Source organism: Alosa alosa, chromosome 12, assembly GCF_017589495.1.
Source record: "Alosa alosa isolate M-15738 ecotype Scorff River chromosome 12, AALO_Geno_1.1, whole genome shotgun sequence".
Classification (NCBI taxonomy): Eukaryota; Metazoa; Chordata; class Actinopteri; order Clupeiformes; family Clupeidae; genus Alosa; species Alosa alosa.
Genome location: NC_063200.1, coordinates 8,498,380 through 8,518,056, shown reverse-complemented (window position 1 = coordinate 8,518,056; position 19,677 = coordinate 8,498,380). Strand labels below are relative to the sequence as shown.

The 19,677-nt window shown below is 40.6% G+C and overlaps 1 protein-coding gene across 1 annotated transcript; it reads left to right on the top strand.

Annotated features, from left to right (window-relative positions):
* The first annotated feature begins 7,415 nt into the window (after positions 1-7,415).
* Positions 7,416-19,281, top strand: lman1 (lectin, mannose-binding, 1). Its single transcript, XM_048259730.1, has 13 exons — positions 7,416-7,635; positions 8,262-8,416; positions 9,148-9,255; positions 9,538-9,599; positions 9,987-10,086; positions 10,396-10,519; positions 10,760-10,818; positions 11,008-11,140; positions 11,416-11,603; positions 12,748-12,818; positions 16,676-16,841; positions 18,438-18,559; positions 18,686-19,281. The coding sequence occupies exons 1-13, from the start codon at positions 7,428-7,430 to the stop codon at positions 18,720-18,722; spliced, it is 1,533 nt and encodes a 510-aa protein (XP_048115687.1). The 5' UTR covers positions 7,416-7,427; the 3' UTR covers positions 18,723-19,281.
* The last annotated feature ends 396 nt before the right edge of the window (positions 19,282-19,677 follow it).

The window sequence follows — 19,677 nt, the reverse complement described above, 5'->3', positions numbered from 1 at the left end:
TGTGTGTGTGTGTGTGTGTGTGTGTGTGTGTGTGTGTGTGTGTGTGTGTGTGTGTGTGTGATATTGGTACTGACATCGGCACTGGCACTGGCATACAGTAATTTCCTGCGTATTAGCCGCATTGTGTATAAGCCACAGGGCAGTGTTTTATGCAAGTTAAAAGAAACAAAACCATGTTAATACCATATTAACTGCCCCCATTAACTTGAATTTAGTATTGGCCATCCCCAAAATGCACCAGAATACAGACAAATTAAAAAAATTCTGGCGGAGGACCGCCAGTCTAAAGCCCAGAGTACACCAAGCCTACTGTATGTTTGGACATCTGATAACATTGGCTCGTTCAATGGTCATCTGTGGTGCAAATCGAGATGGTGTGTAGCACAGTTGACACCAATGGACCTCCATTGGATTGTTTGCGGTTGATTCAACATGTAGAATAACCGCTGGAGCCATTGGGAAAAAGAACTGCTCTGATTGGTTGCTATCCCCCAAAAGAGATACATTTCCGGTAGTTAGTGCTTTTCCCCTGGATGACTGAATGTTACAATGCAGTTTCTCCTTTTTTCTCCTCTCCATCTCCCTCAATCAACAGATCCAGGACCAGTGGACACCAGAGGACGCCAGTGCCAGGGCCTTTTGCAACTAATTATCAAACACATTCTTGATTAGAAGTAGATTAATTATGAAAATGTCTGTGATGAGCAAGAGTAGAATTGAAATGGTTATCAAGCACTACTTTGTTTATGTTTCATACATCCACCACTTTGTACATCTGCCTTTGCGTTTCCACATACTGTGCAAGTGCAGAATGTATGTGCTAGAAGTCTAGTGACTAGTAGCTAGCAGGGACAATGGCCTTTTCAGTGTGTTCCAGTGACACTTTTTGCCACACACAGGCAACACAAGGCAACTAAACAGTCAGTCGGCATCACAGATATGCTTTGAAGTTGGCCTGGTGTGCCTAGCTTCAGGTCCAAGCTGACAATGTATATCAGAGCAACAAAGGTAAGACACTGGCAGAGGTACTGGTCTGGTGAAGGTAGAAGAATCTGCCCCCAGGGCTCAGAGACAGGATGATGTCAATGTGTTCAATCAGAGCAAAGAAAACCTGGTTCAGAGCGCTCAGGACCACAGACCGAGCCGAAAGTTCACCTTCCAACCAAACAATGATCCTGAGTGGCGCAGCCAGAATCCTCATTTGAACTCATTGAACTCTCCCCTCTGAACAGATCTGAAAATATCCATCAATCAGTTTTCCTTCACAATTTTGCACACAAATATGTATGTATTGGTTTGTGTTTATGGTTTACACCACAAGGACCTTTCTTCTTCTGTACACAGTCTGCAAATCAACAGGTTGCCCTTTGACAACTATTTTGTGTCTTAACACATACAACAACTGGTTCATTAGTATGCCTAAATCATTTTTAATTGCCATGCTTTGAAATGACACAGAGATCTGGTTTTGCAAACTTGTTTTACAGTTTTAGGTGTCGGATGCCATTTATTGCCTAATATTGTAATATTTTAGAGTATAGACAACTGTAACAATTGACTAGACTTATGTTCAGTCGTACATTCATTTCAGAGTTGTAAAGTTCACCACCTTTTTTCTTAAAACTACACCAATCCTTCCAAATAATTCTTATGCATAAAACAATGTGTAGTTATGTCTTTTGGACATTCATATGTAAATATGATATATAATATATGAAAATATGTTCTATAACACGGTGTGCTGGTGTGTTGGGCATAAAATCACACATCACACATCTCACAGAGATACATCAACAAAGCACAGCCTAGATTAAAAATAAAAAGAACAACTTCAAATCAAATTCCAGTCAAATTCCAGGAAGCTATAAGAATTACATATAAAAACATACCTTACATACCATATAAGAACTACATACAAAAACATACAAAAAAAAACACATTGCTTTAAATATAATTTTCATTGTCATGATTTAAGAACTATAAGGAAGCCACATCGTTCTACCATTGATGATCTGTGTGAATGTTTTAGCCTGTTATCTTGAGGACGTACTTGAGAAAAGTTTGAAGACCACTCATATGCACTTCTCTAGGTCAAACCCTGCATTTTACTGTTCTCTCCCTTTGATGTCTCACACAAGGCCATCACATTTATTCTTAATAACTGAGGTGCTTGGAGGGACACTGTCTAATTAAACGGTACAACATTATTTACATGTTGTTCATCAAATCACACAAAAGGGCCATTTCCATTGACGAGCAATACCACGGAGGTTTGGGGAAGTGTCATAATTTACATCAGATTAAAGAGGCCCGAAATAAAAGAGAGAGGCAGAGTGAGACGGAGAGGGAGGGATGGGGTGGAGAGAAAGAACATGCTGGCAAAAATGTCAGTAAAAAAAATCCCATCTGGAAGTAATTAATGGACAGTGTGGTCGGGCCAGTCTTAAAAGATTTCAAATATTTGCTGAAGTGCCTCTTGTTCCTAATTATATCTCACTGGCCATTTCTCTTATTATTTAGAACTACCCACTATGTGAACGAGCATGCAAGAGACAAATACACCCCTCCCCTCCCCTCAAGCAGCCTCAAACTAGTGCTTAATGGCAGAGAATGAATGAGTTACTGTGTAAGAATGAAGCCATTAATGAGGTCATTTTATTAGCGACGCTCATCTAGGCTTTGGTGAAACAGGGAAGTTGGGGATGTCGAATGAGGAGACAGCACCACAGAGGAAATTAGGGTTTCACTGCACACTAATTAATGCTTTTAAGAGATTAAGTGTAAGCACCAAATTAACTGCCCCAAAAACCTTATTTAAGCAGAAAAAATACATTGTTGCCCTCCTATGTAATTACAGGACAGTACAAACTCAGTTTTAATGAGGCAAGGGCCACCCCTTCAACTTTTTTCACTTTTTCTCCTTTCTTTTTTACCCTGAAAACTGGTGAAAGCTGGTCCTTGTTGGGGCCTACGTTTAAGGAAGCATTGTGGGGACAATGGTCGATTGTCTGAGACTTGAGGTCTTTATGTGCGGTAAACAGGTAAAACAGTGAATGGCTCTCCCTCCAGAGTCTCCCGGGAGGCCAACCCCCCCCCCCTCCCCCCCACACACACACCCCCCAGCACAACAGTGCGGGGTCCTTGAAAGAGGAAGGTGGAGGAGTACGAGGGGGAGGGATTGGGAGTCCAATAAGGGGTCCGAAATGAATGGGCTACACTGCAGCAAGCGCCCCTGAATGGCCCCTAGTTCTTAAGTGATTACACTGCGTTGTGTCCCCCACTCTCGCTCCCTCTCATTGAGTTATCTTTACACAGGTTTTGTCTCCCCTAATTGGAGCTGATGAGGGACTAATTGGTAGCTTTTTTACAAACCGCAGTGCTTAAGCAATGGCAAGCCGGGCAAGGACAGCATGAGCAGAGTTAATGAGAGCCTTTGGACAAATAGAGCTTTTAAAATAGGCCCTTTTTCACAGAGGAGAGGAAAAGAAAGTTGAGGATATCCCTTTGTTTGGCCCATCTTTTCACTTTTACGTGCAGGTATCTAAAAAGGGTGTGTGGGGTGGGGGTGGCACTGAGGTGGGAGAGAGGTTGAGCACTTGTTGGGATAAAGGAATCCTTTCTGTATTGTTGGGCACCTTGGTTTTTAGTGTGTCTTTTAATAATGAGAGGGGACTGCTCCCCTGATGAATGCGCTTTAGTACTGCCATACAATGAGCATCCACTCTGCACACGGCCATGTTGGCCCACTCTGGGCCACTGTTGGAGTCCTCTCCCACACAACACAAACAGTGCAGCACATGTTAGCTTTATGTGCCGCCCATTGTGAGAAGAACTGCATGTGTGCTCACACTCATGCGCCCACACACACGCACACACACACACACACACACACACACACACACACACACACACACACACACACACACACACACACACAACAGACACACACACACACACCAGTGAATATGAACTAATGTCTACAGCAGTTGGCAGGGACACCAGTGAATTGAAAACTTGCTTTCAAAAACACTTTAGTAGAAATAGATAGGTGAAATATAAAAATATAATGTAGTAAATATAAACACCATGCACACAATAGGCTAATATCAATATGTGTTTGAATATGACACTAATTACCATAATTAGTGAAAACAAACACCCATCTTGTTTAAACAAAGCAGATACCCTTTGCAAAGGATCTTGTCTTTCTGTCACCAAACAAAGATAAACACCATGCGTAATCTCTTTTCATGGAGAGGCTGTGATTGCAATAGTGATTAAGCACCTTTCACTGCAGGTTAGGGGATATGCTGTTTCCCTGACACCACTTTCCTCCCATGCTGTTGGCCTTTGTGCTGATTTTGTTGTGTAAACGGCGGATGCTGTGACCGAGCGAAGCCCAAGGAGATGTGGTCAGGGGGACTCATTGACTCAGCGCCCCCACAGGAGTCTTACTGTGAGCTGGAAAGCCACTCGTGGCCTCAGCTGATTACGATATGCTGCCGTGCACACACTCAGGAGACATGCTCAATGCATGTTTTCCCTTTCTTTCTTTTGTTTTTTATTCTTTTTGTTTGTTTGTTTTGTTTGGGGTTTATTAGACAGCAATGAGTAGCTCAACCTCTCAAGGAACAGTGCTGCCGTAATTGACAAGCCAAATATTTGTCTTAACTAATTTGTGGTTGTATTCAGATTCTAAATGATCCATTCGTTTCCTACAAGGTTCCATTGTCTCAATCCTGGGGGTGCTATTTGCATCTCTTTTGTCATTCAAATGCAGCACTTCCTACAAACTGTGAGAATTAACTTCCTAATGAACTCCACACAAAGAACAGAGACCTCAATTACCACTCAGGCTGAGACTAATGATGCCAACATGCAAGGTTCTCTTTGGAGAACACTCACAAGCATGTCCAGTACCAAGTGTCTGTGCAGGAAAATAACAGGAAATAGAGGATTCATTATTATTTTGTTATCATTAATACACTTACGTAATTATACCATAGCACAAAGAGATGCTGAGATTGTAGGTTTTGTAAAAATATGACCAGAATGTAGTAAACCTTAACCCTAACCTTAACCCTGAAATCTTGAAAGTTAAATCCACTAAATTTGTAAAAAAAAATATTCTTACACTAAACATGGGAAGTGCATTGAATTAGTGTCTGACCTCAGCAGGGTCAGGGTGCTGTGCGTCTCTTTTTAGCACCCTCTCCAGGGGCCTGAAAGTGATTGGCAAGGGGATTGTCATGGAGCCTCACCACCCACTGGGAGCTTTGGGCCCTGCCAGGACAGAGACACCTTCAGGGATCATGTCATCTGAACAGGGCATTGAAAAGCATGTGTCAGATTGGCTCGACTCAGTATTTCAGTGGAAATGGCTCATTTAGACAGTAATTACAGGGTCACGAACAAGAGGAGAAAGCTGCTAATCAAACAGTGTATGGAGAGAAGTCTTTGTTTCCAAGGCAACTCTCCTTTGAAAAGAGTGATGAAGGCTTGGGTCTGACCTGGCGTTCAGGGTCATAGTGATGAGGGTAGGCCTCAAGACATAGAGACTTTCTACCTCTAATGACCAGAGAGGAACCATTCTCATGTTTTGTAGGCTATTTGTCTTCTGAAGATGGCGTTTTTTTTTTTTTTTTTGTAAATGAATAGTTTATATATATAATATTTTATTAGGATCTCCATTAGCTGATGCAAGGCACCACTGGGCAATTCCACAGAAAATAAACTTTTTTGTCACATCCATAACGCCAGTGAAATGCCTTGGCATTTGTATGATTGTATGATGAATGATAACATTCCTTTTTTGTGCATTTTTTCTCATGTACATTCTTCAGCCAAAAATAGCAAATGCTCAAATTTCATGTAATCATTCACATCATACCATACCATCACATTTTATTGCCGTTATGGATGTTACAAAAAACATATTTTCCATGGAATTGCCCCCCTATATAATGACAACAGAAAAAACAGGAACAGCCAAAAAAAAAATGTTTAGCTGTATTCTCTCTCTCACTCAGTTGAATATTGAAATACATTGGATTTATATGCACTGAATAGACATACAAAGTGAAATCTCAGAACAAATTCATATTAATTCATCAATTCATGTATTCATATTAATGTGTTGGTTACAGGTGTAAGGCCATGTCTTGATACAGTACCATGGCTCAGTGTACTGTGCTTTGTATTGCTTGTGTTCTAGGTATAGGAATGGCATGGAGTCCATGTGGCAGTTGTTTGTTAGAACTGAGTATACGTTTATACACTTAGTAACAGGGATTTTCAGCAAATTTAACATCTCTCACAAAAGTCAGGAGTGATGCTATCAGTCTTTCTTCAACTTTCAGCCAGAGTCAAGCTATACATGACCTTGGTGGGTATTGAAAAGCAAGGCTCTGCTCTGCTCTGGAGTAACAGTTTGCCTAAATCTTTTAGCGGCATTTGACCATTGACCATTCTAGTCTTAACAAGGTAGAACTAGAATCTGTAGAACTTGTTTGGTCAAGATAGGTGTTAGAAAAGCAGGCAACCTTATAGGCAAATTTGTAATGGACATATTCCTCCCAATTTTTTAATATTTTGCAATAATATTTTTAATCTATGCATCCACATTTATGGATCTATACAGCCAACATAACGCCAAGAAGCTTAGTTTCCCCCACTTGCTCAATTTTATTATTCAATGTCAAAGGTTAGGTCTGGAGTGCAGGAAGTGGTTGGTGGGGGCCAATGGGGGCCAGATAGAACTTCTACAATTTGACTATACTACTAGAACCTTTAGACTTTGATTTAGCCTGGCCCTATATACATTCTCAAGTGCTATAGGTGCATTAATTACAAAATAACATAATTGTGTCATCTGCATGGATACACACACATTTCCATAAACACAAATTGAAGATTGTAAGTGAAAATGGTAGTTTAAAATGTCAAAAATGCAGTCAATCTGGATTTGCAGTCATATTTGGTAATACAACCATGCCTAAATAGTTGCAGACTGAATAACAATGTGTTGTCTGACTTGGCTGAAAGATTCATGATTTTAGGTTAGTATGCATGATTAAAACCTTGAAATATAGGCCTAGCTCTGATTCCTTAACTTCCAATTTTATTCCTCACCTGAAAATGGCTGTGAGTCCATGAATTCCAAATGAAACTCAGATAGCCTACATTTACGAAACAATGAATCAGTGTCTGTGTTGAATTAGCAAAATGCTATTTGGATGTGTGACAGTACACAAAATAACCTTCTGTGTTTAAGGGAAAGGGGCCAGTAGAGCAAATTAGCTTGTGAAATACTCTTCCAGCAAACAGCCGCTGTCAGATGTCCACCCAATCAGAGAGCGCCCTGTTGGCCCTTCAGGCATTCCCGTCATCCTCTCCCCTCTACGCTACGTCAGCAGTGCAACTGAAAGATGGCGGTGTCCATAGCGAAGTGCCTGACTGCTGATGTGTATTTATTAATAGTATCTATATTGTTATGTCCTATTTATGCCGAAATAGTTGCCGGCACTTCGACAGGCGAAGACACGCCACATCGACGGTTTGAATACAAGTATAGTTTCAAAGGACCGCACTTGTCTCAAAGCGACGGCAGCGTTCCCTTTTGGGTTCACACTGGAAGTAAGTTTATGTCAGCCAGCCAAACCGGTTGCTCTGTCACCGTTATGTCTCACTGATGCTTGTTAAGAGAATTGACTTGCTTGCTACAATCCGAATATCATAGAAGCCTATTGTGAAGAAAAAAGTCTGAGTGCTGCTTGAGTGCATATTTCCTATTTCATGCTTCGCCCATTAGGATTGACCCACTTAAACTGTATACAATCTTTATAGATAAAGCAGACTTATCTGAGTTGGCAAGGCTCTCCTGATTTGGGAGGGTAATGTGTGATAGAATCTAGTGAGTTAGCACATGTTACTTTAGAGCCACATTATCTAGTCAACCTGCTTCTGACACGCAGCTGCAAGTGACTTTTAGTCTAAACAAACTTAGAATGGCCTATTGCCAGATGGTCAAAGCATCGCGACAAGTAGGCCTAGCAGTTACATTCAGGCCTACATTCCCATTATTTCAGTGAATCTCACAATTCAAAAAGTAGCTGTCATAAGTGTCCTTAAAGCCTCAACAGTGAAGAAGCTTACATGTGCAGAAAAATTATCGAGTTCACTCATGTAGAACCACAAATTGGCCACAGCTTAGTTGTTCTATGGATTGGCTCATCTGTGCTTCCCTGCTTTCCTGTTCCCAGATGCCATCCCCAGCTCAGACCAAATCCGCATCACCCCATCACTGCGGAGTCAGAAGGGTTCGGTGTGGACTAAAAACACTATCAATTTCCAGCACTGGGAGGCTGAGGTCACCTTCCGAGTGTCCGGCCGTGGGAGGATGGGAGCGGATGGTCTGGTGAGCACACTGGACCCTCTTTTCTCCCTCTCCAGCACAGCTCCAGTGCACCTGCGCTGCATGCCTGATTGGCCGTTGTTTGTAGTCTGTGCATTGTTTTTCAGGATCACTCGTTTGCTTTATAAGTTAACAGCAGTCAGGTGATTTTGATAATCATGCTTATTTCCCTGACTTTGTTACTTCTCAGGTTTTTTGAGAATTGAGTGAGAATGTCATTTTAATTAGAGTCAAGTGAAGCATTTTGGCCAGGAGGCCTTTATCCAATACTATTTAACCCAGCCTTTATTCAATACTATTTAACCCACTGAAAGAAGTTTTTGTGTGAAATGATAACCCAACAAAACACAGTATGCATTTATATATTCATTATTTTTGTTATTTAATATATAAATCCTTTCTCACTTTTAGGGAACGTATAATGATGGTAAAAGCAGCACCCATTAAGACCAGAAATATTCATCAGAAATATTCTGAGTTATGTATGGTTTCTGTCTCACTGCTCAAAGTACAGCTGTTATTAAGGTGCTGGCTGATAAATGGGTGAAATATTGATTTAACTACATTTGCTGGGCCTGAATGTTAAAGCTTGCCACACAGACACAGGCAGCTCATGCTAGGGAAAGAGAAAGAAAGAAGAATGTGTCATAGGCCTGCATAGCGTAGGCTTGCACAAGCATTTCATCACCACAAAGGTGTGTGATTTAAATAAATGTGTGTGCATGTGCCCACAGGCAATGTGGTTCACAGCAGGCCAGGGCTTGACTGGGCCCGTGTATGGCGCAGCCGACCAGTGGAATGGAGTTGGGATCTTCTTTGACTCCTTCGACAACGATGGAAAGGTAAGCAGCCATCTTTACACTGGGATGTTTAAAGGGGTAGATAGTCTGTTATTTGTCTGCAATATATGGTTCAATAACTTGTTTGGTCAAATGCTGCTTGTTTACCTTCTATTTAAAGTTCAGTCAAAACACAATATGCTTATGGGGGCATTATGTATGTAAACAATGCCAAGGGAGCATATAATCTTAATCATCCGCTCAGTATTTGTCTGGGCGGAAAAGGTGAGCAGGTAAATAAATAGAGATTAATTTTCCTCCCTCTCTCGTCACAATGATATTTAGAAAAATAACCCCGCCGTCGTCATCGTTGGCAACAATGGAAACCTTGTTTACGACCATCAGAAGTAAGTAAAGCTTTCCTCCTTTTTATGACATCATCACAGTAATTTTCACAACTTAAAGAAGATTAGAAAATATGATTATTTGTGGTCAGGGAGGGGGGAATAATCCCCTGTTTGGCCTAATCTGCCTGGGGCAGTGAAAGCATTAAATCACTTCTGTGCTCTACTGTAGGCCCCAGCGCTGTCACAGATTTCACTCACCATAAATATATTGCCAGTCTTACTCCCTGTCTCTCACCACTTTCAATTAAAATGCAGACCATTAATGACTACTCATTCTGGAAAACTGTGTCGCTCATTTTACTAGATGAGCCCTGAAATATTGCAATACTTACAGGGTTGTGTTTCTAGGTCAGATAGTTGTAATTATTATTCCATGATCTTTTGCAGTGACGGAACAACGCAGTCCTTGGGCACATGCTTAAGGGACTTCCGAAACAAGCCCTATCCAGTCCGTGCCAAAATCACTTACTACAAGAAGACATTAACGGTATCTATCAGGGCTGGTTAAATGAACACTCTTAGGTCAAATCTAGAGATGATGTGGAAGTAAAGGTCATGGGCTAATGTCAAGCCCACAATGTTGATATTGTGGTGGGCTGCCACAAATAAGTCAATGTATGGGAAACACTGGTTTAAGAGCCAAAGTGCTGATCCATATGGTTGACTTTCTAGCATAGTGGTTCTCAATTTATTATCCTGGCTGTGGGACAAACATCGCAGGGAGCATGTGGGTGGAGGGTACAAACACCATCCAGATTATTCTGTGTTTTTAACTACACATTTTCTTCTCTCTTAGATCATGATCAATAATGGTTTCACCCCGGATAAGGAAGACTATGAGTTCTGTGCTCGTGTGGAGAACATGGTCATCCCAGCAGAGGGCTTCTTTGGCATCTCCGCAGCTACTGGAGGTTTAGCAGGTGAGGTGCCATTGTGCTCTGGCCTTAGAAAGGCAGCGTGCACTTTGCCCTCATTCCATGCCAGTAGAGAGATACCATGCTTTACTGAGAAGGATAGAATATCCAATCAGACAATTAAAGTAATATTTATATGATTCTTTTGATTTAATTGTTCAGTTCAAAATGATCCTGTGATTGCACATTCCACTGATAACTGAATTTAAATGTTTTTGTTGTTTGTTCCCCTGTTTCCCTTCCCAGACGACCATGATGTCCTGTCCTTCCTTGTGTTCCGACTAACAGAGCCTGGTCAACAATTGGTGAGTTTCTGCTTAGAGCAGCGTCAAAAAAACTACCCTCAGATTTCCTACTTGTTCTCCAGGCTGAATAGAGTGAGTGAGAGTGTGTGTGTGTGTCTGTGTTGGGGAGGGGGGGCAGTGAGGCGATTCATGCAGCTCTCCGCGATAGCTTAATGTCCTGTGCTTCCTTTTGTTCCCCCTCGAGTGAAGCCTCCAGTTGAACAAGAAATTCCTAAAGAAGAGCAGGACAAATACCAGGAGGAGTTTATGAACTTCCAACAAGAGCTGGACAAGAAGAAGGAGGAGTTCCAGAAGGAGCACCCAGATGTGCAGGGAGAACCCGGTGAGTCAGAGCAGCTCTCGCTTCTGTGGCTCTCTGTTTCTCTCTCTCTCTCTCTTTTTCTCCGTTTCTCACTCTCTCTTTCTCTATGTGTTCCCTTTCTCCTATCTTCCTTGTTATGTGTGTGTCTGTAAAACCATCTGCATTTTTCATGCATTCCATCGTTCCTTCCATCTTATTTTTCTGTGCATCGTAATCATCAGTCAGCACCCGTCATATATTTACTGTTCCCATGATCCCGCTTGGCTGAGGCTCCTTCCCGTCTCTGTCCCGCACAGTTGATGACCTGTATGAGAGTGTGAATGACCGTGAGATCCGGCAGGTGTTTGAGGGCCAGAACCGCATTCACCTGGAGATCAAGCAGCTCAACAGGCAGCTGGCCATGATCCTGGACGAGCAGAGACGCTACGTATCCGTCCTCACCGACGAGGTGTCCAAACGTGGAGCACAGACCCAGTCTGGCCAGGTATGGCATCGTGTCTACTCACCCCTACTCAAGTCAAGTCAAGTCATGTTTATTTATAAAGCATTTTAAACACAACACCAGTTGACCAAAGTGCTGCACAATAAGAACAAGTTGAGAAAACCTGATAGACAGATAGACAGATAATGAATGATCAACACACAAGAGCAGGGGGAATGGTACAAACAAACATATCAGTAAATTATGTAAAAGACCAACAGTACAAAATAGAAAATAAAATAGATTGAGTAAGCACTTATACTAAGTTAAAAGCCAGGGAGTAAAAGTAAGTTTTAAGATGTGATTTAAATACAGGCAAAGAAGAAGCCGGTCTTATATGTAGTGGGAGCTCATTCCATAGTTTAGGACCAATTACTGCAAAAGCCCGGTCCCCCCTGCTCTTTAACCTTGATGGTGGGACTACCGGTACAAGGCGGCCTTGGTCAGCAGACCTAAGTGCCCTTGATGGAGCATGTGGTTTTAAAAGTTCTGACAGATAAGAAGGTGCGAGCCCATTTAAAGATTTAAAAACAAATAGTAGAATTTTAAAAGGAATCCTAATACGAACAGGAAGCCGGTGAAGGGCAGCAAGCACTGGGGTAATGTGCTCTCGCTTTCAGTCAGGAGACGGGCAGCTGCTTTTTGGACTAGCTGAAGGCGGGCTAGGGAAGAACAGCTAGCGCCAGCATAGAGGGCATAGATAGATAGATAGATAGATAGATACTTTATTGATCCTCAAGGGGAAATTCAAGATTACAATAGTCAAGGCGTGATGAAATGAAGGCATGAATCACCTTTTCAAAATTGTTAAAAATAAAAAGGGCTTGACCTCAGATAACATCAAGAAACTTGATTTGACTAGAGTTTATTTGTTTCTCCATTTTAAAATCTGAATCAAAGATGACGCCTAGATTTCTTGCTGACTGCTTGATGTAAGGTTCTAGGGAGCAAAAGTCTGTGTTGGCATTACGAGCACCACCAGATGAAAATACTAGGACCTCTGTTTTTTTTCACTCGCACACATTGCAGTAAATACATTGACAGAAATGTATGTGATCATATACTCAGTCACCCAGCTAATATCAAAAGTGAAAAATGAAATATTCTGCAACTAAATATGGAATAACTCAATGATGACCCATTGTAGGCTCCCAGTCAAGACATTGACACAATCATCACAACACAACGTGAAGTTCTGAACAGCCTGAATGACATGAGGTGAGTGTGAACACACACACACACACACACACACACACACACACACACAGAGACATGTGCTTGCACACATAGACCCAGATGGGGCTAGACATGAAGGCCTAATTTCCCAACCAAACAATGGGGAAATCCAGGGCAATAAAGTGTTAAATCTCAGTGGTAAACCCACGAGTAAATCTGGTAAACCACCCAGTTGAGAAGTGTGGAGCCCTGTCCCATTATCAAGCTTCTTTGCTCATTTCCTTCTCCTGTGAGCCATCTGACATGGGGATCGTCTCCTGTTGTAATACCTTAAACCCTCCCCTGCCATCCCCCTGCCTTCTAGCATCCTCTCCCTCATGCTGGACAAGCCCCCCACTGGGAGAACAACCTTCTCTGCCCTAATCTCTTCCATAAACCATATTTGGCCTTGGGTTCTTTGCCAGACTCTTGCTGTGATTTGGTCATGAGAACATTGTGGCAAGTGCAGTGTGGGGGCATGGGGGCATCACGTCTGTAATTACAAAAAACTGAAGTGTGGTGTTGTCACAGTGAGCTAAGCCCAATGCCAAGCCAAGCACCCACGATTAGTTTTTTGTGCTGCTTCTTTACTATGCCTCATGGTGAGAAGATGACAATGATTTCATATGATCTGTGGATAATTCCGATTAGAAGACTGAATGGTAAGTTGAGACCTTGAAGCTCCAGTGAAGACCTGGCCGTGGTGGTTCTTCCTAAGCCTGATTAAATATACAGTATTTCTGACGTCAGCTCTTGTTTTTGACTTAACAGCAATAACATATTTTTTTAGACTTGTTGTTGTATCTGAGGATCTTCAAAGCAAAGGTGTTGACTGGGAGATTTTATAACAATACAAATTATGTTGGATAATACAGTTGATGGATCAGACAGAAATACATTGAAACTTCACAAAGTCAGGATTAGATACCTAAAGACTTTGTTTACTGTCTTTCGACCTAAATGTCATAAAAATCAATTACTTACTAAAGTGATTGTCAGTCATCGCATTCTTTGTTTTTGTTGGAATTAAGTTCACTTTCTGTATGTTTGTACACAGCAGAGATTATAAGGTGGCCTACACTCTGTTCTCAAGTGATGTATCCTAACACGGAAAGCAACATTTAGTTTTTCCCTGAAAATTGGTCATGACTGCAGTTCAAGAAAAAATAAATTTGTCCTGAAATCGCTTAGCTGGCCTTGAGAGAGCGGCTGGTTAGGACATGACACAGATCGTTAGTGTATTAAGGCATCTTTAAACACTCTGACACTTCTGCACCTCTGGGCATCTGTAGCAGATGCCCTCAGTCAGCTGCTCTCTGGATCATGATTAAACAATCAACAGTCATCCGTGGGGCCATCACATAGGCTGTCTTTTGCATTGTGTAATCCCATAGACAACTGGAAAAGGCACAAATCTGCAAATGCAAAGGAATTGCCACTTGATTAAATTAGTATAGACACTGATTATCAATCAATGTACAAGTGATTGCTCTTTTAGCCTCATCAGCTTGCTTAGTGTGAATTCATTCATATGCAGGATCTCTTCCACAATGCTTTATTAATACATGATGGGTCTGTATTATCCTATAGATTATGTAAAGCAAAGGAGTCTTGACCCTTGTTTTGAAAAGTGAATTATGATATTGACTTATCTTAGCCCCTTGCAAAATTACTCTGCAAAAAAGGCTTTAGCCAGCTAAATGGGTCACTCCTCCTAGATAAAGATTAGATGAATGTTTTAATAAATGTTCACTTTGTTTCTCTGGAGAGATTTATGTCTAATAATCTTTTTTTTTCCTCTTGAGAAACAAATTTCAGAAATTGCTTGTGCTGGCCCCCTCAGTGCCCTAACATTTGTCAGGGGAAGAAAAGAACATGTCTTGGTGCTGTATGCCCTGAAAGGATTAGACTGTGGCTTTTAAATACATCCTTCATACACAGCACCAAACATGGTCTGCATCTGATTGCTTTCTTGCTTGAGCTGGTCTCCAAGGACTGCCTGCTTATGTCTCTCCAATTTCTTTCATTTGTCAAACATTTTCTATTTTGATTTAATTTCTGAAATCGTCTTAGATTTCTAGAGGATAGATGGTGGGCAGAAGAATGCCAGTAGTTGTGTGCAATCAGAAAATATAATTTAATCACCAGCAGGATCTTGACTCTAAGTTGTGTTTGTCATTAAATTATTAAATCTCTCATCTTTTAATACACATCCCATATTTGAGCTGACCCTTGGAGATTACAGTTTTAAGATGCCACTGCCATATTTGCTCAGAACTCACAGAAATTCCTCTCAGCTACCATTGATTTCAGGAGCAATCCTTCCCTGCATATTTAAAATGGTTCACTTTGCAAGATACTCTTTCATGAGACATGGGCTCAGCTATGAATAGTGTATCTCTGATCATTTAGTTTCCTCTATGCTGTACAAACTGTGTTGTATCACTAATCATTGGTATTCTAGACAAAAGAAATCAGAAACATGGGTCATTGTGTCAGGTTACAGTACACGGGTGGGGGACGGGTCAGTAAAGGACTGTTCCAGATTGTGTTTGGGGAAGCCGTACTAATTTCAAATGTGTGTTCTCCGTGGTGGTAGAGGTGGGCTGGGGGTGGTCTCAGAAGGACAGAACATATTTCAGAGTGATTAATTTAGCAATCATGCTAGTCTTAATGTAGGGGTGAGTCTGTTGAAGGATGTATAGCCTTTAGGGAATGTTAAGAAAAAGCTTAGGGGATTAGTTTGGGGTATTTCATTGTGATATTTGGATTAGAAATGCTTTGTCAGGAAATTGTTCCTTGTGCCATGACTCTGGTAGGCCACTAGGGGCAACATAACCTCTCAGCCCCCCTGAGCTACACAACCACCAGGGTGCTAATGGCCCAGCAGCACTGCTATGCCAGCAGGATGTCACTCTCATGTTTTCTCAGAGTTCATACCTTGTAAGTGTCGTTACCCCTGTGAAGTCCTTGTTAGTGTCTGCAGAGAGACTTCATAGCATTTTATTCAATATTCATGGTGGCTTTTTCGTTTGTTGAGGTGACGGCACTGAGCACTGATAAATGAGCATGTTCTACTTCATCTTTGTCTAAGATGTTTAATTGTGTGCTTTTGTGTCTGTTCATTGCTAGCCACCATAAAGCTTTCTCCAGTGGAGCCCATTTCATTGAGAATGTGTGTTGACAGCACAAGGAGATGATATGTCATGTTGGCAGATGAGCAATTGCATCGGCACACCATAGAAAAGGAGATTAAGGATTCTTTTATTCTTAGACTGATTAAAAGCTCTGAGATATAATGTTAGAATTTATCCTTTGTTTGGAAATAGTATGGTTTCAGTTGACTATGTGACTCAGTGGCACTGCTCTTGAAGTTGAAAAATAAAGTAAAAATTGTACGTGTTACTTGACAACCATAAAACCTGCAGGTTAAAAGGATTATTTCATGAAAACAGAATTCTGCTTATCTTCAGTACCACAATGAGCAAGCATATAATAAACTGAACAAAAATATTATTTGTTCACAAGTGTGGTCAACTCTACTGAGCGACATCTAGTTCACCATTACATTCAGTTCACAGGCTCTGGAGATTGCCTGTACAAAAATGGTGACATGTTATACATGTGGGGTGGATTAAAGTGAAGTTCTCAATAACGCAGATTTTTATCATTTTATAGAATTACGCCTTTTGTGTGTAAGAAATCTTGCATATTTTACTTCAGTTCAAGAAAAATGGGAGCAGAAACAAGTGTTTACATTTTTGTTTAGTATACAAGATAAAGTAATAAGACTCCAGGCTAGTCAGAGAATGGTCTAAACATTTGTCCTGACACTGGCCTCTTGCTCTCCTCATCCCCAGGAATTCTCTGTCAGCCTCTCTGAAGCAGGTGGACTCTGCCCAGCATGTCCAGCAGGCTGCTGGGGGGGCCTTGAGCAGCTACGAGACCATCCAGCACTTCAACGACATCAAGGAACACCTGCACGTGGTCAAGAGAAACGTTGAGCATATCATCCAGAAAAATCCAGTAAGGAAACCATAATATCTAGCAGGAGTGGATCTGCATAGCATGCCAAAGTTAATATGATGACAGAAGTATAGAATTCCTGAATTAACCCCTACACAAGACTTTCTCTTGTACAAAAATGTATTACCATATGAGCATGTCATCATTATGAGGAATGGGATAGGCAATTGCCTTAACATGATGTATCCTCAATATGATTATTTTATCATCATCAACTGTTTTTTATTCAGGGAGAAATTGACTGAGCATCAAGCTCTTTTACAGCAATGCCCTGAGTTACAAAACATGCAACAACAATAATCAAAATAACAAAACAAGAACAATAAAAAGATACAAAAGCTTAATAATAATAATAATAATAAATAGAAAGAAAAGAAGGGGAATGTATAAATAATAATAATTATATAAAAGGTCTAAATATTAGTCAAAGCAAGAACATCGTACAACAGCCATATCATCAATCATACCCTTGAATTGGTCTAGTGACACAAACCTATCTAATTTCAATAACTCTTGCAATTTGTTCCATTTATTAGATGCAAAAAATGTAAAAGCTAATTTACCAAATTCAGATTTAATTTGAGGAGTTTGAAGAGATATAAAACCCTGTGAGCGTGTATTGTGGCAGATTGATTTCATGTTCAGAAGAGAAGTTAGGTAAAAGGGTAACTTTCCCAGTAATGCCTTATAAACAAAAAGGAGGCGATGCCTTTCCCTCCTATCATAGAGGAAAGACCATCCTACATTTTGGTATAATTTACAGTGATGAGTTTTAAACCCATCTCCAGTTATAAAACGTAGTGAACTGTGGTAAACTGCATCAAGTGATTTCAGAGTGGAAGGGGCTGCATGCATATACACAATATCACCATAGTCTAGGACTGACATTATAGTTGCTTGAATAATGGCCATTCTGCTTTCTAAAGAAAAGCAATACCTATTCCTATAAAGTGCACCTAATTTAATTTTTACCTTTTTTGTGAGATCAAGCACATGTGTTCTAAATGATAGTTTGTTATCTAGCCAAATGGGAACAGATGTTAAAGGTCACACTTTCTCAATCTAGTAAATAGGCATAAAGGATTGTGTCATCTGCATAGAAATGCACTCTACAATTTTCTATTGAAGCACAGATGTCATTGATATATAATGTAAACAACAGTGGCCCCAAAATTGAGCCCTATGGAACACCATTATTTAGTCTCAATGGCTCTGGGGTTGATCCTGTCACATCTACCCACTGTGTTCTATTAGAGAGGTAGTTTTGAAACCATTTAAAGGAAACTTCATCTAGACCATAAGAGGTTAGTTTTTCAAGAAGTAACCTGTGATTAACAGTGTCAAAAACCTTTGACAAGTCAATAAACAAAGCTGCACAATGTTTCTTACTGTCAACAACAGTAGCTATATCATTTACTATTGCAGTTGTTTATACTCACAAAATAGAAACACACAACATGTAAGTTAAAATGTTACACGTGTAGTGCTTTGCAGGCGCCATAGGGAAAGGATTTGGCCACTTTGATCACATGTAGGCTAACATAATTGTCTGGGATTAGCATCTGTCTGACGTGGTATTTATCCTTCGGTGCCCAGGGTCCAAGTGAGAAGGTGAAATGTCCAGAGATGCCCCCTATGCCCTCCTGTCTGTCCACCACTCACTTTGTGGTGTTTGTGGTCATCCAGTCCATCCTCTTCTTTGGATACATTATGTACAGGTATGAATTGGCAGGACGTTCAATTCTGCTGAGGGAATGACACATTAAAGCAGTTTAACACAGTAATACACCTCTTACTGATGATAGCGTCTGCTTACATTTGTCTTTCCTCTTTTTCCTTCACAGAAGTCAACAAGAGGCAGCTGCCAAGAAATTCTTTTGATAACATCTCACTATTCTCATCCAAGCACACATTGTGGACATAAGGGAGTGTTGTTTATTTTGTTAATGGTTTTCTTTTTTTTTTTTGTTAATTGCTGGTTTGTTTTGTTCATAAATGGTAAATTATTGTACTTGAAAACTGAAGTATTTTCCTCGAGAGACATTTTTTTAATTCCTGAGTTTTAATTTGCTTTGAAATGCACAGAGTGAATGAGTAATTTCTGAAATGAATGTGTGTTCATTAGGATTCTCAAAGAATTAGATGTATTATATTCTTTCAGATGCTGAGATGACATGAATGGAAATTCATCCTCCCCAGTCTATTTTTCAGTTCTCTGAGCTCTGCCTTCAAGAATTGAAGCAGAGCTCACAGTGAGCTCTGCCTTCAAGAATTGAACCACAGTCCCATCTCAAACATTGAAACCTGTGGCAAATAAGGCTTGCATGTGACCGCCATATTGGCAATCGCAATCATGACTGAATATTCTGAATGTGTGTTTTTGTATGATTGAAGTGTTTGAAGAAAAATAATTATTTACATAAATTGAACACAAACCAGATCTTTTGTTTGTTGACTGTTTGTAATCACATCACAGGTGTGTATATTAATACATCCGAACTTGAGAGAGAGAGAAATATAACATCACCTACAACATTGCAAGGTGCTTGCCTCTTTATGTTGTGATGTTGTCTGGTCATCGGTCTGCTGGTACTTGCTAATGGATGCTTAATTATACTGTAGTCGGTGTACATTCAGATTTTAAAGAGTTGTGGAGTTGGCAAGCAAACTGTCAAGACCTGTACTATGGGAAAGGCTGCTTACTCTCTGGATATAGAATCTACAATATGTAGCCCATTTTCACTGTGGAGGAGGGTATGAGCAAATCTATCTGACCAAAGATATTGAGTACTTTTATGTCCACCAGAAACCATCATTCAGTTGGATTTGTATTTTT